Here is a 12,299-nt window from a genome sequence, read left to right as displayed (position 1 = left end):
GGCTTTATGGTTGAGTGAGTGTTTGCTCGAGCTCGAAGTAAGAGTATCCCTTAGTCTTAATAGTCGAGTGAGTGTTTGCTCGAACTCGAAGTAATGTAGCTCGTAGGCTTTATGGTCGAGCAAGTGTTTTCTCGAGCTCGAAGTAAGAGTAGCCCTTAGGATTAATAGTCGAGTGAGTGTTTGCTCTAACTCGAAGTAATGTAGCCCGTATGCTTTATTGTCGAGCGAGTGTTTGCTCGAACTCGAAGTAATGTAGCCCGTAGGCTTTATGGTCGAGCGAGTGTTTACTCGAGCTGGAAGTAAGGATAGCCCTTAGGCTTAATAATGGAGTGAGTGTTAGCTCAAACTTGACTTAAAAGTAGCCCTTAGGCTTATGGTTGAGTGAGCGTTTGCTCGAACTCGAAGTAATGTAGACCTTAGGCTTTGTATATAGTCCTCAAGTGAGAATGGTTGCTCGAACTCGAGTTGGGGTAGCCCTTAGGCTTTATAGTCGAGTGAGTGTCACTCGAACTCGAAGTAATGTAGCCCTTATGCTTCCTAGTCGAGTGAGAATGATTTATCAAACTCGAAATAAGAATAGCCCTTAGTCTTAGTGGTCGAGTGAGGACTTGCTCAAACTCGAAATAAGGTAGCCCTTGGGCTTCGTAGTCAAGTGAGAATGATTTCTCGAACTCACATTAATGTAGCCCTTAGGCTTAACGGTCGAGTGAGTGTTTGCTCGAACTAGAAGTTATGTAGCCTTTAGGCTTTATGATCGATTGAGTGTTTCGCTCGAACTCGAATTAATGTAGCCCTTAGGCTTTATGAGTGAGTGTTTACTCGAACTCAAAATAAGGTAGCCCTTGGGCTTTGTAGATAGTCCGCGAGTGAGAATGGTTACTCGAACTTGAGTTGGGGTAGCCCTTAGGCTTTATAGTCGAGTGAGTGTTGCTCGAACTCGAAGTAATGTAGCCCTTAGGCTTCGTAGTCGAGTGAGGATGATTTCTCGAACTAGAATTATGTAGCCCTTAGGCTTAACAGTCGAGTGAGTGTTTCGCTCGAACTCGAATTAGTGTAGCCCTTAGGCTTTATGAGTGAGTGTTTCGCTCGAACTCGAATTAATGTATCCCTTAGGCTTTATGAGTGAGTGTTTACTCGAACTCGAAATAAGGTAGCCCTTGGGATTTGTAGATAGTCCCCGAGTGAGAATGGTTGCTCGAACTCGAGTTGGTGTAGCCCTTAGGCTTTAAAGTCGAGTGAGTGTTGCTCGAACTCAAAGTAATATAGCCCTTAGGCTTCATAGTCAAGTGATAATGATTTCTCGAACTCGAAATAAGAATAGACCTTAGGCTTAGTGGTCGAGTGAGGACTTGCTCCAACTCGAAATAAGGTAGCCCTTGGGCTTTGTAGATAGTCCCCGGGTGAGAATGGTTGCTCGAACTCGAGTTGGGGTAGCCCTTAGGCTTTATAGTCGAGTGAGTGTCACTCGAACTCGAAGTAATGTAGCCCTTATGCTTCCTAGTCGAGTGAGAATGATTTATCAAACTCGAAATAAGAATAGCCCTTAGTCTTAGTGGTCGAGTGAGGACTTGCTCGAACTCGAAATAAGGTAGCCCTTGGGCTTCGTAGTCAAGTGAGAATGATTTCTCGAACTCACATTAATGTAGCCCTTAGGCATACGTGGAGCTTGATCTTGGTGGGTTTTCGGTTGGCAGTCCCAGATTTATGGTGTACTTTTTCAAACTCCAGTCATGGTTGGCCCTTGAGCCTGTTTGCATAATAGATCATGAAATAGAAGAATCTTTCCGAGATATGAGATATTGGTAAAGAAGAAATTTCTCTTTATAAGTCGTTGTACACATTCATGTTTTGTGCCAGGGCTTGAGAAAACTATACGGACATGGTTTGTTTCGACAATTTGGCCCCTATAATTTTTCCTATCTAAATCTTGTTGCCATGAAGTAACTTTCTTGCATCGAACTTAATATATTCGAGGGTAATTCCCCCCAGTATTCGAGGTTGATTGAAAAGAGGCATCGGATACTGTTGAACTGTTCTAAGTTAGCACGATTAATGTTTGCCTCATTAAAAACCTTGCCGGAAAACCCGTTTGGGATAAAAACCGGTCTAAGGGAAAAAGAGTGCAATGCGTGCTTTCAGACCTAAAGTCTTCTGGTCCCTGTTTTTGGTCGAGCACCTGCAAGGTTTAATTTCAAAATATAAACGAACATGGGAGAGTCGTACCTTAGCAGTAATATCGTTTTAGGTGCGAATCATTCCGATTGCTCGGTAGTTGTTTGTCGTTTATCACGCTGAGCTTGTAGGACCCCTTTCCGATGATTTCGAGGACATGATATGGTCCTTCCTAATTCGGACCCAGTTTTCCTTCACTCGGATTTCGGGTGTTGAGAGTGACTTTCCTTAGTGCCAAGTCCCCGATTTTAAAATATCAAAGATTGGTTCTTCGATTGTAGTATCTTTCGATCCGCTATTTTTGGGCAGCCAATCGGACGAGAGTGGCCTCTCGTCTTTCGTCTAATAGTTATAGGCTCGTGTTTATGGTCTCGTTATTTGACTCTTTATTGCGTATCGAAATATGATACTAGGTTCTCCGACCTCAACCGAGATAAGAGCTTCGGTGCCACAAACCAACGAGAATGGTGTTGCCCCGGTACTGGATTTAGATGTTGTGCGGTATGCCCATAGGACTTCGGGCAGTATTTCTCTCCATTTTCCTTTAGCGTCGGTTAATCTTTTCTTAAGATTTTGGATGATGATTTTGTTGGTCGATTCAGCATGTCCGTTTCCACTGGGATGATAAGGTGTTGATAGGATCCTTTTGATTTTGTGATCCTCGAGAAATTTAGTTACTTTGTTGCCGATAAATTGTTTTCCATTATCACATACAATATCGATTGGCATCCCGAATCGACATATGATGTGGTCCCAAATGAAACCTATCACTTCTTTTTTCTTTGACTTTCTCGAAAACATGTGCTTCAACCCATTTAGAAAAATAATCAGTCATAAACAAAATAAACTGAGCTTTACCTGGGGCCGATTGGAGGGGGACGATGATGTCCATCCCCCATTTCATGAAAGGCCATGGAGATAGGACCGAATGGAGTAGCTCCCCGGGTTGATGAATCATGGGCACGTATCTTTGAAATTTGTGGCATTTTCGAACCAACTCCCTTGCATCTTTGTTCATATCGGTCCAATAATATCCTGCTCTAATTATTTTGTGGACCAACGAATCGGCACCGGAATGATTCCCACAAGGGCCTTCGTGAATTTCACATAAGATGTAATCGGTGTCTCCTGGTCCCAAACATATTTCCAGTGGACCATCGAACGTCCTCCTAAATAGTGTTCCGTCTTCGAACAAGGTGAACCGTGTTGCCTTCGTGCGCAGATCCCTCGAATCTTTTGGATCTGACGGAAGCTTCCCGTTCTTGAAGTATTCTATGTATTTGTTTCTCCAATCCCAGGTTAAACTTTTGGAGTTTATTTCGGCGTGTCCTTCTTCGACCACCGATATTATGAGTTGTACGACAGTTCCCGAGTTGAGTTTGTCATCTTTGACCAACGAACCTAAGTTTGCAAGAACGTCGGCCTCGTTGTTCTATTCTTGGGGTACATGTTGCAAAGTCCATTCCTTAAACTGATGTAGAGTCACTTGTAATTTATCCAAGTACCTCTGCATTCGATCGTCTCGAACTTCAAAAGTCCCGTTGGCTTGATTTACCACGAGGAGGGAATCACATTTAGCCTCTATGAACTCAGCTCCCAAGCTTCTAGCTAGTTCGAGACCTGTAATTATGGCCTCCTACTCCGCCTCATTGTTAGTCAATTTTGTAGTTCTAATAAATTGTCTAATTAAATTACTTGTGTGTGATCTTAGTACAATGCCTAATCCGGACCCCTTCGCGTTAGAGGCACCGTCCATGAAAAGGGTCCAGACTCCCGAAGAGGTACCCGATTTTATAAGTAGCTCTCTTTAAATCTCGGGCACGAGGGTTGGCGAAAAGTCAGCCACGAAGTCTGCCAAGAATTGAGAATTGATAGCGATTCGGGGTCGATATTCGATATCGTACCCACCGATTTCTATGGCCCATTTGGCCAACCGACCCAAAAGCTTGGGTTTGCACAAAATGTTTCGAAGAGGATACGTTGTTACAACATATATCGAGTGAGATTGGAAATATGGTTTTAATTTCCTAGAGGCGCTTATTAAAGCAAGCGCTAATTTTTCTAAGTGTAGATATCTAGTTTCGGCCTCGCCTAAGGTCCAACTGACATAATAAATAGGGAACTGCATACCTCGTTCTTCCAGAACTCAACTTACCACTATCTCCGAGACAGCTAAGTACAAGTAAAGTTGTTCGTCCACTTTCGGGGTATGAAGTAGAGGCAGGCTTGATAAATACCGCTTTAGTTCTTCCAAAGCATGTTGGCACTCCGGAGTCCATGCAAAGTTGCTTTTCTTCTTAAGCAGTGAGAAAAATCGGTGGCTCCTATATGAGGATATCGAAATGAATCATCCCAAAGAGGCTATTCTCCCCGTTAACCTTTGCACGACCTTCACATTATCTACCACTGTGATGTCCTCGATAGCTTTGATCTTATCGGGATTGATTTTGATTCCTCGGTTGGATACCATGAAACAATAAACTTGCCCGAGCCAACCTCGAATACACATTTTTCGAGGTTGAGCTTCATATTATACTTCTTTAGTACGTCAAAAGTTTCCTGCAAATGTTTTAAATGGTCCTCTGCTTGAAGGGAATTAACTAACATGTCATCAATATAAACTTCCATTGATTTTTCTATTTGTTTTTCGAACATTCGATTTACTAGGCGCTGATAAGTTGCACCGGCATTGTTTAGGTCGAATGGCATTACGTTATAACAATAGGTGTCGTACTTGATGACAAACGAGGTCTTTTTTTATCCTCCGAGCTCATTTGTATCTGGTTGTACCCAAAGTAGGCATCGAGAAAACTGAGAATCTCGTGACCGGTCGTGGCGTCGATCACATGATCGATGCTAGGCAAAGGAAAGGAATCCTTAGGTCATGCTTTGTTCAAGTCTTTATAATCTATACACATTCTAAGTTTGTTTCCTTTCTTAGGGACCACCACCACATTTTCTAGCCATTCGGGGTATTTAACTTCTCGAATGGATCCTATTTTAAGAAGTTTGGTTATCTCGTCCTTGATGAAGGCATGTTTGACCTCGGACTGGGGATTCTTTTTTGCTTTATCCGAAGAGATTTTGGATCCAAGCTCAGTCTTTGAGTGGCTATCTCCGACGGGATCCTCTTATGTCAAGATGGGACCAAGCGAAACAGTTCATGTTAGCTATAAGAAATTGAATAAGATTTTTCCTGAGCTCGGGGTCTAACCCCATGCCCAAGTATACCTTTCGCTCGAGTAAATGTTTGACTAGCATGATTTGCTCCAGTTCTTCGACTGTTTACTGGGAAGTATCGGTATCATCGAGGACCACAAAGGATCGAGGGATCCCATAGTCATCGTCTTCGTCAGTCTTCTAATCCCCTAGTTGGGTCGAAGCTAACATTTGTGATTGTTATTTGGTATCCCATTCACCCTTCGAATCTGATCCCTTTGTCGATGATAGTGTAGATATCGGAATTACCTCATTCATGGCAAACATTTCTCTTGCGGCTGGTTGCTCTACATATACCATTTTGAATCCCTCCGATGTTGGGAATTTCAGAACCTGGTGGAGGGTCGAGGGTATAACTCTCATATTGTGGATCCACGGCCTTTCAAAAAGAGCGTTATACTTTATGTCGCCTTCGATTACGTGAAACTTCATTTCTTGGATGGTCTCGGCCACATTTATTGGCAGGACTATCTCGCCCTTAGTAGCATGCCATATTGAACCCATTTAGAACCAGGGTTGCGGGCACGATCTGGTCCTATAGACCGAGTTGCTCTACGACCTTCGATCTAATAATATTTGCCGAACTACCTGGATCAATTAACACACGCTTAACTTGAGTTATATTCATAAGTACAGATATTACCAGTGCATCATTGTGGGGTTGCATGATTCCTTCTGCGTCCTCGTCACTGAAGGACAAGGTTCCTTTAGGTGCGTAATCCTGAGACCGAGATCGCTTCTCTCTTTCAATCGACATCTTAGTGCGCTTAAGCACTGGCCCCTAGGGGTATCGATCCCTCCGATGATCATGTGGATGATGTGTTGTGGCTCTTCTTGTTCGTTTTGTCTTCTTAAATCCCTGTTTTTGAAATGGTTTTTGGCACGTTAACTTAAAAATTCTCGAAGGTGCCCTTTATTGAGTAAACGGGCTACCTCCTCTCTCAGTTGTCTGCAATCTTCCGTTATGTGGCCATGAGTTCCATGATATTCGCACATTTGATTGGGATTCCTCTAGGCAGAATCGGTCTGCAGAGGTCGAGGCCATTTAGTATCTTTGATGCGTCCGATAGCCGACATGATGGCGGACGCATCGATGTTGAAGTTATATTCCGATAGTCATGGTGCTTCCTTAGGTCCGGTATGCCTGTCGAACCCATTCCTGTTCATCAGCCCCCAAGACCCTTGGCTTCGATCACCTCTTTTATCGCCTTGTACGGGGTTACGTCTTGGTTCGTTACCCCTATGATCTCCACTATACGGCTGGTATCGGTCCTTGATCGGCCTTGGTTCTCGGTTGATGTCCCTTTTAATAACGGGCCCAGAACACAACTGGTCGTCTTCAACCCTGATCTTCGATTGATATCGATTGTGTACATCAGTCCAGGTAACAGCTGGGTACTCGATCAGATTCTGCTTCAACCATCGTGAAGCCATCGAGCTTCGTTCGTTTAGACTTTGAGTGAAAGCTTGAACAACCCAATCGTCAGTAACCAGTGGTAGATCCATTCGTTCTATTTGGAAAAGAGATAGGAATTCTCTTAGCATCTCGTTATCTTTTTGTCTTACCTTGAAAAGGCCGGACTTCCTGGTTACGACCTTTGTGGCCCAGCGTGTGCTTTTATAAAAGAATCTGCAAGCATAGCAAAAGAATTGATAGAGTTAGATGGTAAATTATGATACCATATCATCGCTCCCTTTGACAGGGTTTCACCGAATTTTTTCAATAATACAGATTCGATCTCATCGTCTTCTAGATCGTTCCCTTTAATGGCACATGTGTAAGAGGTGACGTATTTTTTGGGGTCGGTTGTTCCATTATATTTAGGAATTTCGGGCATGCGGAACTTCTTGGGAATTAGTTTCTGATTTGTGCTCGTAGGGGAAGGGCTTTTGTACGAATTTTTTGGAATCCAAGCCTTTCAATATCGGTGGTGCCCCCGGGATCTGATCAACCCTAGAGTTATATGTTTTCACCTTTTTGTCATTTGCTTCGTTCTTCCTTTCTCATGACTCTATTCGCTTCGTCAGTTCATTAAGTATTTTAACAATTTCGGGATTAGTCCTTGATTCTTGCTCATTTGACCTTACTACAGCTGGCCCCGTTTTGTGGGTGACTTCTTGGGATGGACTAGGCTCGAGTCAGGTCGGTGCCTGAGCTTGGCTCTGCAATTGGGCTATTGCTACTTGCTGAGCTTGCAACATTTCGAAAATCATACGCAAGCTGATTCCGTTTTCCTCAGCATTTTGTGTATTTCGAGCTGCAGATCGAGTTTCACCATGAATGCTATTTTCAGGGTTGGAACGTTGGTTTGCCTCGATGGCAGCATGTGAATTAACGTTTATTGGCTCTTCGACCCGAGCTCCAACTGGATCGACGAGTGGCCTTCCACCCCCGGGGGTTAAGTTATTATTCTCATCTTGAAGGCCACCTTCATTGTCGATAGGTAGGGCCATTAATTGAGAATTCGTCATTTTCAACCTTAAATTCAAAGACACTTCCAAGAGCAAGTGTAAAATAAAGTGTTTCACAGAGATTTGTACCAAATAACCACTATTATCCTTAGCCCCACGGTGGGTGCCAAACTGTTTACCCGAAAAACGGATAGAGTTGAATTTATACGTAGTTCTAAGGATACGTGGTATAACTTGGCACAAATCGAAAAAATGAGTAGAAATATATCGATTATTGACTGTAAAAAGAATGAAATACAAACAAAATTGAGTGAAAAACGATTCATGAACAAGCAAGACGAATTAATATACAAAGCCCAAAAAAGGATAATCTCTATATGAATATCAATAATCTTTTCAATATGAGAATGTGTAGATGTCTTGGTCCTCCTTTACAGAAATGCTAGTCATTCCTCTTATAGTGGAGAAAAGCCTACTTTAGATATAAAAAATATATAATGGGGATCCCATGATAGATTAGTTAATTGGCTTTTTTTAATTCCCGTCGAGATTCTCTCCCTTAATGCGGCTATAACGGCTCTTGTCTCTTAGCTCGATCTTGATCGGACTTGGTATTGGTCGACTTGGTATTGGTCGATCTCCAGATTTAGAGATCGATATTGACTCGAGGCCGGATATTGGTCGGTCTCTGTCTCTTGAACTCGATAACACCACTTCACATCATAGTTCGATTTGGACCCGAGCTCGATAGTGACTTCGAGCTCGGTATTTGATCGGTCCCCAAAACTTGAGCTCGGTATCCTGGTTTCAGATCTTATCTCGATATTATGAAGACTATATTCGGTCCATTATGTTCCAATCTTAACTAATCATAAGAAATTAAAAATTGATTTTAACCGTATACCATGAGATTTATGCGAATATCGAATACCATACGCTAAACAAAAAAATTGAAGTTCTAGTTGACTGCTAGTATACTAGCTAGTAGCAATAACTGATGTCGTCGTACATATACTTGGCCAGAATACTGCTACCTCCAATCACTTCGAATTAATGCCAAAACCTTTCCCTTTCTCGCAAAATACCCTCTTTCCCCAAAAGCCACTATCCTCAATCATTACTCCTTCCTTCTATATTTTTCACCTTTCTATATCTATCAATTTCACACAAATGGATTTAGCCCACTCTTCTTCTTCTTGTTGCCCCTTATCTTGGAAAGAAACTCTCACTAACGCAATCAACCTCTTTCAAGATTTCTAGCTCGAGTAAATAGTACTCTCCCTTGATTCGTAGATAGTATTGCCAACTCAACTCGATATGTTTTCGCTTTTACAAGCCAAGAAACTAGAGATTTAAGCACTTATTACACACAATTAATTCCTACATTGTCCTTTCCATTTCTTCTTACTAACCATATAACTATATCTGAAGTAAATACCTCCCTTGACTTGTACCTATTAAGTCATAAAAGTTCACAAGCTGTTTCTCCTTATTTCAAGTATATCAATCTTTTCAGTTCACCTTAAAATAGGGGGTCTTGGTCTTGTTCTAACTCTGTTGACTTTTCTTCACACCCCATTTTTCTTCAAGATCTGATAAACCCTAAAAGTGAAAAAAGAACATCAGTTGTAGCTGAAAAAAGGGTTATTTTTGTAATGGATTTTGTCACAACACAAGGAAATCTCACTTCAGGTAACAATATGATTCAAGGTACAAACTTTCTTCCCAACAGTACTACCATCATTCCTTCCTCAGCTCCTCCATTAAGTCGATACGAGAACCAGAAACGTCGAGATTGGAACACTTTCTGCCAGTACTTGAGAAATCAACACCCTCCACTTTCACTTCCTTACTGCAGTGGTGCACATGTCCTGGAATTCCTCAGGTATGTTGACTCGTATGATCATATCATTTAAAAGATTAAATTTATTAGAATGTGTTTGGTACAAAAACAATTATTTTTTTAACAATATTTTCGGAGAATAACCTTTTTCTTCTGAAAGAAAGTTTCCTGGTTGAAGAGAGAAAAATATTTTTGAAAGATTTATAATAATATTAGCAAAATTGGTAGAGTGTTGATGAAATTTTTTAGTTTTAAAATTGATTTTAATGTTTAACTAGTGTTAGTTAAAGAAATGATGATGTAAAATTAAGTTAAAAAATATTTTCTGGCAAATAAAACACCAAAACATGACTTATTGTAAAAAATTATTTTCCTTCATATCATATGCATTCTTATGAAGTTTACATTTTTTATTTACTTAATTATGTTTTAACAGATACCTGGACCAGTTCGGAAAGACCAAAGTCCACAACCAAAATTGTCCATTTTTTGGGCTACAAAATCCTCCAGCACCTTGTCCTTGCCCTTTAAGGCAAGCTTGGGGAAGTCTTGACGCATTAATTGGTCGACTTCGAGCTGCATATGAAGAAAATGGTGGAAAGCCAGAAATGAACCCATTTGGAGCTCGAGCTGTGAGGCTATTTTTACGAGAAGTGAGGGATTTTCAGTCAAAATCTAGAGGGATTAGCTATGAGAAGAAAAGGAAGAGATCATCCTCAACAAATAAGCAGAAAATAGCAGTGGCTGCTGCAGGTGCAACTTTATGTGGACAGACAAGTATTAGTAACATTTGAGTGATTATAATGTGTAGTAGAAATTATATATATATAGGAGAAATGTGAAATTAGAACATGATTTTGCATGCATCCTAGAATATATTATAAGGTGGTCTTATTTTAATTAGTATATGATCACCATTAACCTTTCTTCTTCCTATTTTTTTTCTCCTTCGGAGTTTATTATTATGTTGAAGGTTAATAAAATTATATGATATAGATAATCATATTGCGGTTTTTCTCTTTTCCCCCTTAATTGTTATGGAATAAATGATTTAAAGTATATATACCGATAATATAAAAAGATCTAGTATTGTGTATCTTAACTTGCTTTAAAAATTTTACTAAGCATATATAATTATATTGTGTCGAAACGAATAACAAATATAAAATAACATCACTTGACATGTATTTTAGTCTGGCATGTTAGTTAGTTTCTTGGTTTTGCTTTAAGAGATTCAAGGTTTGAATCTGAACTAGAAGATATTTTTGGCAAATATTTGAAGAGCCTCATGTTAAAAATTGTGGTAAGTAGAATTGAACGATCTCATCTAACTTTAAGACTCAACAAAATTAATGCACTAAGACTATTACTCATTTAGAAATATGATGATTAACGTTATTTATTTTACATTCTTATGTAAATATCGACACTACTTACAAAAAATTTTATGTATATCCCTGCTAGTATTGTGTATCTTAACTTGATTTATTCGGTAATTTATCTTATTTTTTAGATTATTAATCTCAATTATTATGAATCGTTAGTGCAGTTATATTAGAAATAACCTAATAGTCTTAAAAAATTTATGCTATCGGTGCAGAGAAGTTAAACACGTTTATTATTATGAATATGCATTTACCTCGTTGTTCTTCAAAGGCAAGATTAGGAGTTCATATTTGAACAACATGTTTTGCATTGAGGAGCTGAATATAAGCAGATATAGTTATAAATGCAACTCAGCTACTAACAGAAGAAATCATAATGGCGTTTTCAACAAATAATATTACATAATTTTTGGCCCTCTCATGATTTCCAAATTAAATGCTAGTTACTCTTCTTTCCTCTCTTTTTTTTCTCTTTTACAAGCTTTTCATGAATTCAATCTGGAAGATAAAAATTTATCCTTTCCTTAGATTTTACTTTGTTTGTTTAAATTGAATAATAGAGAGCTAGGCAGAGCTAACCTTTTGGTTATGGTTTCGGTAGAACTCACTAGTTTTGATCCAAATCATGTATTTGTCTAAGAAATTTATTGAATATGATCAAATTATAAATTTAGTATCTATTAATTTAAAAGGATTAGAATAACACTCATAAACTTCAAATCTTGGTTTCGCATATTCTTTTAGAACGAAACCCTCCAGTCTAGATATCATTAATTATAACCTAGCGTAGCAACTAATAATGAAGATATGAAATAAAATGGCCTAGCTTTACACACACACCCTAATTGTTGGTTAATTATTGGAAAAGATCTTAATTTTTTTTTATATAGAAAAGGCACTTAACATGCAAGTTTTTTCTAATTGTTTTGAGAAAAAAGATCTTATTACTTTTGAGAAGATCGCATTAAACATGCAAGTTCTTTTTCTAATTTTATTCTAAAATGATTGGCTTCAATAGAGCTTAGATTACACAAATCTAGCGTCAACAATGGATATAATAAGATAACAAATTGTCTTACACTTCCCTATAGGCTATACCGTTAGCTTTATCTCTTTATCCACTACATGATTTTATGCCTGATAATGTATGAAAACTATTGAACAAACTAGATTCTTACATACTTAATTTAGAGAATTTATTTTTATTTCCTATTAATTCGGTATTTGAATCTACATTGGAGTCTACACTAATTCAAATTCGCGATACG

General features: G+C 39.3%; 1 protein-coding gene across 1 annotated transcript; it reads left to right on the top strand.

Annotated features, from left to right (window-relative positions):
- The first annotated feature begins 9,400 nt into the window (after window positions 1-9,400).
- On the top strand, window positions 9,401-10,660 carry LOC107803014 (protein LIGHT-DEPENDENT SHORT HYPOCOTYLS 1-like). Its single transcript, XM_016626610.2, has 2 exons — window positions 9,401-9,688; window positions 10,083-10,660. Exons 1-2 carry the CDS (start codon window positions 9,459-9,461, stop codon window positions 10,438-10,440), a joined length of 588 nt encoding a protein of 195 aa, XP_016482096.1. The 5' UTR covers window positions 9,401-9,458; the 3' UTR covers window positions 10,441-10,660.
- The last annotated feature ends 1,639 nt before the right edge of the window (window positions 10,661-12,299 follow it).

The sequence above is a fragment of the Nicotiana tabacum genome, chromosome 13 (assembly GCF_000715075.1).
Source record: "Nicotiana tabacum cultivar K326 chromosome 13, ASM71507v2, whole genome shotgun sequence".
NCBI classification, from domain to species: Eukaryota; Viridiplantae; Streptophyta; class Magnoliopsida; order Solanales; family Solanaceae; genus Nicotiana; species Nicotiana tabacum.
This window is presented reverse-complemented; position numbering and strand designations above follow the sequence as displayed.